We start from the raw sequence: 14,535 nt of genomic DNA, 5'->3' as shown, positions 1-14,535 counted from the left end.
ACTATCTGTACAGTATTCCAATAAAAGAGAAGCCATTTAAACTAATTCAGGAAAGTTAGTTTCTCAGAAAACAAGACAAATTTTCCCAATAAAAAAGAGTCTGGAACAGCTTACATACAACGTGTTTATATATGACAGTTTCGGTTTCCTCGTGAGGACCTGGAAGATCTCAGCTTGGAAGGACCCTGGCCCACGGCCCGCCACCACTGTGGCCGAAGTGCTAAGCCCGCAGAGTTGTCCGCGTACGCCCTGATTCCCACCTCTGCCAGCTGACCCCGCTCTCCTCCCCTGCAGACCAGCAGACCAGCAGGCGGACCAGGAAAGCAGCTGAGCTCTGGCTGTGGGGGCTGGCGGTGAGCATGGGCCATGAGTGGGGAGCCCAGCCATGTCAGGTATCCAGCAGTAATGCCAGAAGCAGGAACTAAAGGAAAATATCCCTGAAAAAAGTCCTCTGGGTTGCTAGAACATTCCTATTCCTGAATAGCCTACAACTCTTCTTTTTGTATATAACTGAGACTTAATACATAACTCTCACAAATAACGTTGGGACCATGTATCATACAGAAATCTAAGCACAAAAGGCTAGAAGAATACATAGTTTGATTTCCATTTCTTCTGGACACATTTACATTCTTTCCAAAATAAAAATAAAAATTGAATCTGAATTACTTAGTTTCACCAACTTCCCATACCAGTTTTAGTTAATATCGACTATCCATTATCACAACACTGGCAGGTGTGTTTCCTACTCAGACTTATTCTCAGCAATCAACCCAATCAGCTTCAAAAACTACCCAAGAGTGACATCTTGTGGCGACATTAAGTATTTTTTTTGACGACGAAGAAAACCCTCAAAACTTTTTCTAAAGCAAGCAAGTTCCGGTTTCTTAGATATGTCCTTTCTTTGGTGAGATATGACTTTCTGCATCAAGCAGAGAAGCCAGAGATAATATAAACCACACATATCACGTGTTACCTGTGAGGCTGTTTTGTCAGTTGAGAAATAACTGAGCACAGAATGTGAGGATGATAACGTGTGGCAGAAACTGGGGAAAGGGAAAAGGGAGGGGTCAAACATCCGAAAGGGACACCCCTGAGCACCCTGACTTTCCTGGCAGAAGGAGGGGGCTGCTCTGAAGGGGCTCCGAGCAAACAGCAGCTCGACACCAGCACTTACTGATAGTTAATTCTGCAGTTCTCTAAAGCAGGAGTCGGCAAATAGATAGGGGAACTTACCATAAAAGATGGTGTTTTGTGTCAATGAGGGAGAGATGAATTATTTAATAAAGTAGATTTGGAACAATGAGATGACTGCGGGGAGGGTTTGGATTCTTACTTCACTCTTTATTCTGAAACAATTTTCATATCAAAGAAAACTGGAACATTAAAGAAAGAAAACAACCCTTAACATAAAATCAGGGAAGAAGAAAACTGTTGAGAGGGGTTGAATCCTTCATAACCCCAGAAGCCACAGTGAAGAAGAGACAGACAGGAATGCATAAGAATGTTTATAAAGTCCTGCAGAGAATAAAAATACACAAAGGGAAGAAATGAAAACAGCTGGGGAAACATCTGTACCCCCCCAAGCACACGAGAACGAAGGTGGTGACCCCTTGCCCATGCGGCACCCCTCACAGTGCAAACAGAAAGGCCTCTGGTCAACAGAACAGGCAACAGGTAAGAACAGACCTTCGTGGGAAACAGACATGGCTTCAAGGGCACCTGACCTTACCCACAGCAAGCCGACATCAAAAGCTTTTCGTTAATAGAGAGGACTGTTCATGGTGCTTGATGTGTTCACAGCAGGTCTGTGATGAAAAAAGACACAAGCAGCAAGCAAACCACTTCGAACCCGACTCTGAAAAGGGTGGCGGCCCCTCAGGAAGAGCCTCCGGCAGGTCCCGGAAGTGCTCCGGGGGAAGGCAGTCGTCGCAGGAGAGGGCCTCCCAGGGAGGCGATGCAGAGATGGGGCACTCGGACACTGACCACCCGGACCCTGTGCAGGCCTGGGCTAATGTGCACTGGAGCCTACGTTTTGTGTGTGTGTGTGTGTGTGTGTGTGTGTGTGTGTGTGTGTGTGTGTGTGTGAGTGACAAAGAGAGAGACAGAGAGAGGGATAGGGACAGACAGACAGGAAAGGAGAGAGATGAGAAACATCAGTTCTTCGTTGCAGCTCCTTAGTTGCTCAGATTTCTTTCTCATATGTGCCTTGGGGGGGGGGCTACAGCAGAGGGAGTGACCCCTTGCTTGAGCCAGCGACCTTGGGCTCAAGCTGGTGAGCCTTGCTCAAACCAGATGAGCCTGCGCTCAAGCTGGAGACCTCAGGGTTTCGAACTTGGGTCCTCCGCATCCCAGTCCGATGCTCTAACCACTGCGTCCCCGCCTGGTCAGGCTGTGCCTTTGTTTTTAACAAAAAAGTTTGAAAAGTAAAAAACAAAATTTTTTAAAAATCTTTATTGATTTTAGCCAGAGAGGAAGGAAGGGAGAGAGAGGCAAGAGCATCAATCCATTTCTATATGTGCCCTGACTGGGGATCAAACTGGCACCCTCTCTGCTCCGGGCCAACGCTTAACCAATGGAGCTATCCCACCAGGGCAAAAAAAAAAAAAAAAAAAAAAAAAAAAAATTAAGAGTAAAATCCTTATAGAATAAGGATATAAAGGAAAGATTTTTGTACACTTGTATGTGTTTTAAACTTAGAGTTATTACAAAAGTCAAGAAGTTCAGAAGAATTTTAAAGTTTATAAAGTAAAAAATCAGTACCGTAAGGAATTACTGAAGACACTGTTCAGAAATGAAAGCGCACAGTGGACTGCAGTAGTATACTGACTGCTATCCCCTGATGTCCTGCGCCTTCAGCCCCACCCCGTGCTCACCGAGGCCCCCAGGGCAGCTTCCGTCAGCGCCTCCATTCATGCTAAGTGCCCTGGACGGGGTGCCATTCTGCATCTTTATGCCGAGTTCTTACTGCACCTTTTCTGTTTCGATACATGCATAGCACTGTGCTACAACTGCCTGCAGCATGCAGTGCAGTAACATGCTGGACAGATCTGAACACATGCGCGTGCGCGTGTTTGTGTGTGTACACGTATGAGTTCATTTTCTTTCATGAGCGATGGAATCTTGACAAAGAGGACAGCCTCTACTCTGGAGGTGAAGCTTGTTGCTCCTTATTTGCTCATTTGCAAAATAAAGTATTATGTAATTTTACACACGCTTCCTTACCTAATACACAGGAAAAGGGAAAAGCAATTGGCACGTGCAGAACTCGGCCGGGGCGGCCGGTGCCTACCTTTTGGCTCCACCCGCATCGGGGGAAACGATGATACAGTTCTTCCAATCCGCGATGTTCTCGCGAATCCACTGCAGGACTGCAGGCTCTGCGTACAAATTATCCACCGGGATGTCAAAGAAGCCCTGTGGGCAGAAGTCAGGGTCACACTGCAGGGTCTGAGAAGAGGGTCCTTCAGTAAACAAACCGGAACTTTTTACTTAAAGGAAGCCTGTTCAACAGAGTCCCTTTTGTTAATTTTAACAGAATTAAATCAAAAGACAGATATATTCCAGGAGCATATTTCAGTTTGATCTGTTATCTGTTGGGACACGCTCTACTGCCTTATAATCGCTTATTCTAAGGAACACAGAGTGTGTACAGAACAGAGGGGGAAGTTTGTTGTTTCTTAAGTACCTTTTGATAAGTCTAAAATACCCCTCACATTTGCCGTGGCTGGGTGGCTCAATGGATACAGCGTCAATCCAGTGCGCCAAAGACGCAGGCTGGATGCCGGGTTAGGGCACGGACGAGAGGCAACCGAGTGCACTGCTAAATGGAGCAAAGTGGAATGTGCTGATGCTTCTCTCTCTCTCCCTGTCTCTCTCTACCTACCGTCTCCTCTCCCTTTCCTCTCTCTCAAATCCGTGAAAAATTATAAAGAAAAAAAAACCACCTCACATTCATGATATCAGAGGTAGGTACAGGGTAATCTGACCTGTTTACTAGATGAAGGAACAAAGGTGCAGAGAGGTTAAAAACATACATTTTGACTCTGCCATTCCACAGGCGATATCATTATGAAAGGACCTTTTCCAAGTTCAGTGAAGATTAAACGCCAAGAGTTGTCATATACAAATTCAAACATGAGTCGCAGCACCTCCTTCAAAAATTATTTAACTTAACAGTTAATAAGCAATTGGATTGACCCCCAATCAAAACCAAGGGCAAGAAAGAAAATGCCAGAACCTGGATCTGAGAGGCATGCAGGTCCATGGTGATGATGTGGTCGGCCCCAGCAACTGAGAGCATATTGGCCACAAGTTTTGCAGAAATCGGAGCGCGACTCTAAAACATAAAGATATAGATTTTACAATAGGGAAAGAGAAGCGAAGAGATGGACACCTTCAGACTCCGCCCACTAAGATGTAGGCAGGAAAGATAAATCCCAGCTGACTTGTAACATGTTAATAAAGGAAATTAATAATTTTAAATTAATAAATAATGAAGAAAATTACATGTGATAACAAAAAGTATTCATTCCATTTTCATCACCAAACATTGACTACTTATATATACTTTTGCAAGACAATGTGCTTGACACCGGACATATAGAACAAATGTCAAAGAAGCAAACAATTAAGCTGATCACGTATTTGAATAATTCAAATCATGACGTGTGTGTGGAAGATGAGGTATCAAGAGAGACACTAGCATGAACGATATCACGTTTAAAAAGGTTAGTTGTCAGAGGCCTTTGGAGGAAATGGCTTTGAAGGCTGGCAGAGGCAGGGTGACCAGTGTTCCAAAGAGAACATGTGGCATCACCCAGGACGAGCGATCACGTCCAGTCACCAGTCAGGTCACAGGCAGTGGGCCAGGGAGAGTATAACCGCTGGACAACAAGGCACAGGGACATCCTGCACAGCGCTGTAGCCCATGGTCAGCTCTTAAAGACGACTTTCTATCCTGCAGGTGGCAGCTAATGCTGTTACAAAGTAAAACCAAAGCCAACCGAAAAAGAAACACCTTAAGGTGACTGATAATTTAATCTTTTTTTTTTTTTTTTTTTTTTTTTTTTTTAAATTTTTTTTTTTTTTTTTTAATTTATTCATTTTAGAGAGGAGAGGGAGAGACAGAGAGAGAAAGAGAGAGAGGAGAGACAGAGAGAGAGAGGAGGGGGGGAGGAGCTGGAAGCATCAACTCCCATATGTGCCTTGACCAGGCAAGCCCAGGGTTTTGAACCGGCGACCTCAGCATTTCCAGGTCGACGCTTTATCCACTGCGCCACCACAGGTCAGGCGATAATTTAATCTTTAGGGAAGCAGATGCACTGCGCTCTACTGACTGCGTGTCCTCCTGAAAGTGGCCTCCCTTCTCCACAGCTTCAGCTTCCACATCATAAATTATGGACAATAACTGTCCATATTTTAAAAAATCCAAGAGACTATACAGACATGATTAGACCTAGGATAAAAAGTCCAGCATTTTTCTGTAAATACATAATAGTATTCATATATACCAGCTATAAAAAAGAAAACATAAGCTTAAAAGAATTTCATTCAAACTTACACAATTTATGTCATTTATACCTCAATAAAGCTGAAAAGATTCAATCATAATAGTAAAAAAATCAATGATCCCTGTTAAATATACATTATACAGTATATTCCTGTAAAAACACACAGAAAAGAATTACATTATACTGTTAAAAGATAGTTTCTATTTTGTCTAACACACCATTCTTTTTTTAAAAAAAGAAACATTATTTTAAAATAATATAAATATACTCACACACCTTTCCAACACACAAAGAATTACAGAAAATGCCCCAAAATGTTAACAGGAGATGTTCCTAGATAGTGAGATTATGGGGAAACATTTTTGTCATTTTTAAACATTTTCCAACCTTCTCAACTAACCACATATTATCACTTATGTTTTCACTGTCTACTGCCCTGTCCTGCTCCCCATTACCTTTGGGGTAAGATGCCTGCCGGCCAGTCTGGCTCTGACTACCAAAAGCTGTCCTACTGCACCCGTGCCTCTGCTACAGGGGTCCTCCCTGCAGTCTGTCCTGGGCCTGCTCTCCCTCTTTCAGAGGGCGCTTCAACCGCTGTCTACACCCAGACACCTGCTACACCTCTACTCCATCCCATCTCTACTGAGCCAATGTGTCTGACCCTCTCAATCTGGTTCAAATCTCCAAACTTTAAGGCACTCTGAGAACTCCAGAAAAAAATGATCTGTCCCTTCTAAGGGGACATGGCACTTGCTAAGCATTTGGCCCCTACCATTTGGGACCACCTGCTGAAAGGTCGACCTGAGAAGATAGTATATGTACGGATATCAGATATTATATATACAACTAGGCCATGTGGTCCTCAGGGGCAAATAATTGGTTTTGGAGATTTTCACATCATCTGCAGCACATAGCTCTGTACCTTGCATACGATGCTTATCTTTTTATTTTTTTATTCAGTGAGAGGAGGGGAGACAGAGACAGACTCATATGCACCCGGACTGGGATCCATCTGGCAAGCCCACTAGGGGGTGATGTTCTGCCCATCCGAAGTGTTGTTCCATTGCTCAGCAACCTAGCTCTTCTTAGCGCCTGAGGCGGAGGCCATGGAGCCAGCCTCAACACTCAGGGCCAGCTCGCTCCAATTGACCCATGGCTACAGGGGGAGAAGAGAGAGAGAGAGAGAGAGAGAGAGAGAAGTGACAGAGGAGAGCTGGAGAAACAGATGGGCACCTCTCCTGTGTGCCCTGTCTGGTAACCGAACTCGGGACATCCACATGCCAGGCTGATGCTCTACCACTAAGCCAACAGGACAGGGTCTCAATATTTATCTTTGATAAGAATTTCATAATAGAATCAAGTTTTCAAAGCTTCATCATTAGCCTCACTGACTATGAGAATTATTTACTTTAACAAATCTCTGGATAAGTAAAAGAATAATTGATCACTGGGATGTCTCTGTAATATAATCTGACTCAAAACACTAGTCAATTTAGGGCTCTTCCTATAATTTTATAACCAGCAAAATGTTTTCTCCATTTCTCTCAGTGCCATTGATCATTTGTTACCACAGGACCCTATTTACAAACTTGGCTTTTACACTGCATTTCATAATTTGGCTCAACACCCAACTGAATCTTGCAGAAAAAAAAAGAAACGATTTACAAGTTAAGAGACTTTACAGCCAATAAAAAAAAAAATTAGTATGTTATTTCAACAAAGGAAGAGCCAAAGTACAGTAATCATAAATAAAACATTCAAATATTCTAGTGAAAAATGAATAAAGGTCAAATGATTCGTGGGCCAGCCCAACCAGGACAAACACTTTTCGGCTATTTCGGAACTTATTCAATGCATTAGACGCCATGCTGCTAAAATTATGTATTTGACAACCTTAAAAAATTGACAAGATTCTAGAAATTCGTGTTAAGACAACAGTCCTCAATTTTTTTTTTCAGTCCTCAATTTTTTAAGTTAAGAAATACAAAGAGGCCCTGGCCGAGGTGCTAAGTGGGTAGAGCATCATCCTGGCACACCGAGGCTGCGGGTTTGCTCCCCAGCAGGGCACGTATGAGAAGCAACCAGTGAACGCATGAGAAAATGGAACAGCGAGGTGGAACAATGAGTTGATACTTTAAATGGAACGGGTTGATGCCTCCCTCTTCCCATTTCCCCCTCCCCTTTTCTCTCTCTCTCTGAAATCAAAGAAAACAATTTAAAAAAGAGAGAAATAAAAAGAAACAATGTCATCATTGAAAGCAGAACAGAACCTTGAAAATAGTTTTGAAACAAACTACCTACCATTCCTCTATCACCTCCAAAGTAATTATCTGCAGCCTCGCCCACGTCACAATCCTCCCTGTGAAAGGAAACTGTCAGTAACCGAGTGTTCCCTAGAGAAGGTGTCGGCAAGGCCCGTGGGCCAAGGCCAGCCTGCTTCTGTACGATCCACGAGCCAAGAAGAGGTTTTTACACTTTTAAGTGGTTGAAAAACAAGGAAGAATATATTGTGACATCTGAAAAGTATATGAAACTCATATTTCTAAGTCTTTCAAGTTTCTCTGGAACATAGCCCCGTCGCCTCGTTGACATCCGCAATATGGCTGCTTCCATGTGGAATGGCCCAGCTAAGCCCTTTGTCTCTACCCAGTGCTCCACAAACCTTACAAAGTTTGACACCTGGCTCTTTTTGGAAAAAGTCTGCTAAGCACTTTACAAATACTAGTGAATAATATCATGAATTTACGGAGGAAACTAAAGGCACAGAGTTCAAATTCCTCTTGGGGCCCAGAGCTCAACCGCGCTGCCCACCCCTCTAAAACTAATACTTGGTCATCATCAGTCTCCATGGGACTATTACATAGTGCTGAAGTGTCCAATTCAGGAAACCCTTCCTTCACTGTCACACCTTGTCTCTGGTTTTTTGCACATAAAAATGAAATCAAAAATAAAATGTCGCACATGTGCAGGGCTTGCTTCAAAAACCAGGGAGGTTAAAAATGATGAGACAGGCCCTGGCCGGTTGGCTCAGCGGTAGAGTGTCGGCCTGGCGTGCAGAAGTCCCGGGTTCGATTCCCAGCCAGGGCACACAGGAGAAGCGCCCATCTGCTTCTCCACTCCCCCCCCTCCTTCCTCTCTGTCTCTCTCTTCCCCTCCTGCAGCCGAGGCTCCATTGGAGCAAAGATGGCCCGGGCGCTGGGGATGGCTCTGTGGCCTCTGCCTCAGGTGCTAGAGTGGCTCTGGATGCAACAGAGCGACGCCCCAGATGGGCAGAACATCGCCCCCTAGTGGGCGTGCTGGGTGGATCCCGGTCGGGTGCATGCGGGAGTCTGTCTGACTGCCTCCCCGTTTCCAGCTTAGGAAAAATGAAAAAAAAAATGATGAGACAAGCTTTGAATATGGGTAAAGGGCCGCATCTTCTCTGGGGCGCCCCTGCAGGTAACTCAAGTCAGTTGATTACCTGGAACTTCTTTGGGTTAAACATCCCAGGCTATACAGTTCTCTTGCAGGGAGAAGACAAGGAGAGGGCTGCCCACGGGGAGAGTTTTCTTTCGGAGCCCAGAGAGCAACTGTGGCCCATGCCTTCCCACCACCTTCAAACATCACCTGACTTTTAGCTTACCTGAGCGAAGCCCAAAACAAAGAAGTGTTTCCGCCGTCACTGGGGTCTCCTCATGGCTGACCCTACCTCAGGCTCGGCCCTCCCTCAAACCCTTCCTGAAGCCCTTTGTCCCCAGTGCCACACACTTTCCCAATGCAAAGCCAACCCACTGGGTCTAAGAAGTGGTTAGAAAAATAATTAACAGCTATTAGCAGCAATTTTAAAAATACAAGGGCACATACCTCAAATGACAGACAAAATGGAAAATTTCCCTTTTGACCAGTTTGGTGAAAGAATGAAACCATCTCTCTACTTATTTTAAGACGAGTCACACTGACCACACAGACACGACAGAAATAACAGTGCCAGCACCATCCACATGTCCTGGCCAGCTGCAAGGTCAGTCCCCAAGCTGGAGGCCTCTGGAAGGATGGCCATGTGGCAGAAGCAGCCAGGACAGCTGGTGCACACCTGTTTCCTGGTATAATTACCGACAGAGCTCCTTCCAAGCTCTCACGTGGCTTGGCTTGGATGATAAATGACATAATGATGACACGACTGCAAAGCCTGAACTGCCCTTAGAATGCCCATTTAGTAACACATCAGTGACTTCCTTCAACTGCCCAGGAGTTACCGAATGCTGGCAGGAACCTGACTCAAGTCCTAGTCCCTGGCACCTGAGTAACTGCCCCCTCACTTAGAAAGAGGGTCTCCACAGATGTAAATGAGGGTTCTGAGCTAGAGGACTATCCTGGAGGCCCGGATGCTACCACCTGCTGTGTCCTTAAAGAGGGAGGGCTGAGGGAGAGAGGAGGAGAAGGCCTTGCAAACGGGAAGCAGAGGCTGGGGGAAGCCGGAACAGGCCAGGAAGGACCCTCCCCTGCAGCCCCTGGGAGCACTGTCCCACCTTCATCTTCCACTTCTGGCCTCAGCACAGTGAGAGAATACATTCTGTTGTTTTAACCCACGCAGTCTGTGCCAATTGCTCATGGCAGCAACAGACAATTACCACAGCTCTCCACGATGCCTTCTTCTCTACCAGTTTCTCCAACAGGGAACACAATCACAGCACAGTGACAAAGGAAGGGTGAGGACGCGGAAAGAAATGGGGGGTCTCCAAGTGGCCCCAGGTGACAAATCCGTCTACATGGCCCACAATGGTGAAATAGATAAAGCGCCAGTCTGACGAGCACAGCCCCACAGAACAGCTAACCCCACCGGGGTTTTCAGAATTCCGTGGGGCTGTTTTTGTCAGCTCAGTGGCAAGAGGCAGCGCTGGCCATCAGAGGCCAGGGGCCAGTCACATCCCGTGAGGCAGAGCAGCCCGCGCTCGCCTCTCCATACAACAAAGACTGCATTATGAATGCACAGAAGAAACAACGCTGGAGAACTCCCAAACATAGAATGTGGCAGTCTTAATATTTGTATCAGTTATAGAAGTTAGGTGACAAATCTGCTGGAAGGGGCCCTGCAATGAGCAAGGATACAATTTATTCAAGAGTAGACAAGTATCAAATATCTTAGCCCCAAGGGTAAAAGCTACTACAAGTGAAAGGAGAACCTGGCGACAAATGACAGAACACACCACTCACTGAGCCCCATGCCCCATGGAATGGACCGAGTAGCGGAATATCAGTTCCTTTATGACAGGGGCAAGGATGAGGCACTCACCCATCCTGGGGAGACAGAGACAGGACGAACAGCTAAAATAGCAAGCTGCACTCACGGGCCAAAATGAACAAACTGAAATTGAGCAGCTAAAAATACACATAAACTTACAAATCAAGTTTAGAATAAAAAATGTTCCATTAAGTAGCAAGTGGGAGGCCACATGCTCCACAGCAGCTTATGTGACCGAAGGTTGAGGGTGCCCCAAGCTGACGCTAAGCCCTGATGTGACAGACACCCGTACAACCAATAGATGCTCTCATCCGAGGGTCTGCAAACCGGCCTGCTGGGCCCAATCCGGCCAGCCATGTGGTTCTGTATTGCTTGTGTGCTAATAATGGATTTTATATGACTAAATAGGTAAAACACAAAATCAAAAGGAGAACATTTTATACCATGTGAAAATTATATGAAATTCATATTTCAGTGTCCATAAATAAAAGTTTTATTCGAATTTGGCCACACCAATCATTTACATGTTATCTGTCTCTGCCTGATCCACAACCAGAGTTCAGTAGTTACCAGAGACCACATAGCCTTTTACAGAAAAAGCTTGCTTGCTCCTTCTAATCCCTGTGTGCTAAATCGTAGGTCAAATGCAGAATGCAGTTTGCAGATCAAGATTCCCATGAAGAATTAACTAAGCTATGCTCAACACCACCGTTGGTATAGGAAGTCAAATTTATAAAGGGAATTTTTTCATATGCAAGGGGATCTGGTGTGCTGTTTATAAATTTACATTGATTCAGAAAATGAATTACGAAGATAAATAAATGGAGGTGCCTTGGGGAAAAGCTTTGTCACAATTACTCAACACACCACAGAATAGCAGTGTGCCTTGTAAACTGAGAGGATTCACGTGGAACCCGACTGAACATCCATTCATAAGCCATAGAGCAGATAACACAGCATGGAAGCTGATCCCTAGAGTGGGCTGAACGGTTTCCCCCACAACTCGTGTCCACCCAGAGCCTCAGAATGTCAGCTCATTTGGAAATGGGGTCTTTGCACAGATGACGAAGGTAAAGAGCAAGATGAGATTGTTCTGGATTAGGGTGGGCCCTAAACCCAATGACTGTCCTTCTATAAAACAGTCAAGGACACCCAGAGACACTGGGAAGGTCCCGGGAAGCCAGTGGCAGAGATGGGGGTGATGCTACCAGAAGTCAAGGACTCCCAGGGGCCGTCAGAAGCCAGCAGAGGCAAAGCCCGCCTCCCTCCCCGCACCTTCAGAGGGAGCACGGCGCTGCCCACACTGGCCTCCAGAACGGGGCCAGAACACCTGCTGTCTTTAGCCACCCGGTTAGTGGGAATGGACCACGGCAGCCCTAGGAAACCAGTACAATCCCCTTTCACGTTCCCTCGGTTCCAGCTCCTCTGATTTCCTCCAAGGTCACTTCCCGTCATGCTAGTGTTGCTAAAAGAATAACTCAACATTAGCTTCCTTCTCATGGTAACATTTTGAGAAACTGCAGTATAATATCACAGCCAGGATTACCGGCGCTAATATAGTCCACTGACCTAACACTCCCCCCCCCCCTGGGTTTTTTGTGCTCAGAGTGGCTGTGAGTGGGTATTTACTTCTAACCACTACGACAGAGACACGCAACCATCTCATCACTATAGCAGAGTGATTTTTAACTGGTGTGCTGCAAGGATTTTTAAAACATGTAATACCTGACTATTCAGCCAGGGGCACTGACCTCTATTCCTTTAGAGCAGGGGTAGTCAGCCTTTTTATACCTACCGCCCACTTTCGTATCTCTGTTAGTAGTAACATTTTCTAACTGCCCACCAGTTCCACAGTCATGGTGATTTATAAAGTAGGGAAGTCACTTTACTTTATAAAATTTATAAGACAGAGTTACAGCAAGTTAAAGCATATAATAATAATTACTTACCAAGTACTTTATGTCGGATTTTCACTAAGTTTGGCAGAATCAATCTTTATAGAACTTACTATAGTTAAATCTTTTTTTTTTTTCTGTGTTTTTCTGAAGCTGGAAACGGGGAGAGACAGTCAGACAGACTCCTGCATGCACCCGACCGGGATCCACTGGGCACACCCACCAGGGGGCGACGCTCTGCCCACCAGGGGGCGATGCTCTGCCCCTCTGGGGCATAGCTCTGTTGCGACCAGAGCCACTCTAGCGCCTGGGGCAGAGGCCGAGGAGCCATCCCCAGCGCCCGGGCCATCTTTGCTCCAGTGGAGCCTCGGCTGTGGGAGGGGAAGAGAGAGACAGAGAGGAAGGAGGGGGGGAGGGGTGGAGAAGCAGATGGGCGCTTCTCCTGTGTGCCCTGGCCGGGAATCGAACCTGGGACTTCTGCACACCAGGCCGACGCTCTACCACTGAGCCAACTGGCCAGGGCCGTTAAATCTATCTTTTTATTTATACTTTGATTGCTCCGCTACCGCCTGGAACGCCCACTAGTAGGTGGTAGGGACCAGGCTGACTACCACTGCTCTAGAGTGTCAAATAAAAAAATGACCACAGCCAACACAACAATAGCTGTCCCTGTGAATGTCCTCTCTTGAACCAGAAACATATAACTCATATCGTAGAGTTGCATCTTATTGGCCATGCCTCATAATAAGGTTGTGTCTGATTGGTTAATTCTTGGTACCAGAAATCCTTACATACAAGTATAGGCACCCGATTTTAAAAATATCACTTTGGAGCACAAAGGGTAGGTAATTATTCTTATTATTTTTGGAAATCAATCAAAATTATACCTATTTTTTTTGTCAGATTAGCAAAAATATTTTTTTGGCTGCAGAATTCTAGTAGTTCAGTTTATGTGTGCCATGAGATGAAAAAGGTTGAAAATCGCTGCTATGGGGCTATAATGGTATTTTAATACCTGTAAAAATATGCCTTATCGGTTTCTGTATCTATAAATATTAACAGGATGGCTGGTTCAAAGACAAACCTTTGCAAAAGCCAAGGTGAAAAAGCATGTTTACTCAATCATTAAAATAGAAGGCAAACATTTCCTAGGTAGTCCAAGGTAACACGACAAAACTAATGTCAGCGTCAAGCAGATCAGGTTCCACCCCAGGAGGCAGCTTCCGCACCTTGTCCTTTTTATCCTGGCGAGCGTAGGGAAAGCACGGGATCACTGCGGTCACCCTGGAGGACGACGCAATCTTGCAGGCGTTGATCATGATGAGCAGCTCCATCAGGTTGTCGTTGATCTCTCCGCAGCCACTCTGAATGATATAGACATCTTCCCCTCTCACGCTTTCACCAATCTCCACGCTAGGAGAAGATAAATGCCATCCGTTAATACCGAAGCGGATTTGTGTCGTGGGGGGTCCCCAGAGAGAATCCTGGTGTAAGCCACCACAAGTTGTCCCCAGTGGAGTCACCCGGGCCGGGCTTAATTCCCCCAGCGGTGAGCTGTGAGGAGTGGGAAGTGCTTGCTATCTACCAAGGAAGCTTATTAGAGACTCAGTGCCTGGAGGGTCTTTTTTGGGGGGGCTGGTCACGTAGGCACCCCCTGCCTGGCATGTACCAGAATGCCAGACTCCCAGGCACTCAGCATTCCCCACACTGTCCCTTCAGTGTGCCCTTCCTCTCGGGGGCGGAGGGAACCCTTGCGGATGTTTCCAGAGGCCAGCCCAGGGCCACCTTGCAAGCAGGCCTTCTTCATTCCTGAGGGGATCTTACACGCTCCTTAGAAATTCGTCTTGGTCTTGCTATATTAACTGTTTTCTACTCAATATTATATTTAATAATTTATGTTTATTAA

At 45.7% G+C, this 14,535-nt stretch overlaps 1 protein-coding gene across 1 annotated transcript in view; it reads right to left on the bottom strand.

Moving 5' to 3' along the window:
* Positions 1-14,535, bottom strand: part of PRPS2 (phosphoribosyl pyrophosphate synthetase 2) — a 29,343-nt gene that overhangs the window by 9,560 nt on the left and 5,248 nt on the right. The window contains exons 2-4 of the mRNA XM_066356556.1: positions 13,859-14,042; positions 4,241-4,339; positions 3,293-3,417 (exon numbers count right to left, since the gene is read on the bottom strand). Of these exons, the coding sequence (XP_066212653.1) occupies positions 3,293-3,417; positions 4,241-4,339; positions 13,859-14,042 (408 nt within the window). The remainder of the gene's footprint in view (positions 1-3,292; positions 3,418-4,240; positions 4,340-13,858; positions 14,043-14,535) is intronic.

This window comes from Saccopteryx leptura, chromosome X (assembly GCF_036850995.1).
Source record: "Saccopteryx leptura isolate mSacLep1 chromosome X, mSacLep1_pri_phased_curated, whole genome shotgun sequence".
Lineage (NCBI taxonomy): Eukaryota > Metazoa > Chordata > Mammalia > Chiroptera > Emballonuridae > Saccopteryx > Saccopteryx leptura.
The sequence above is the reverse complement of the archived record's forward strand: the minus strand, read 5'-3'. Positions and strand labels throughout refer to the sequence as shown.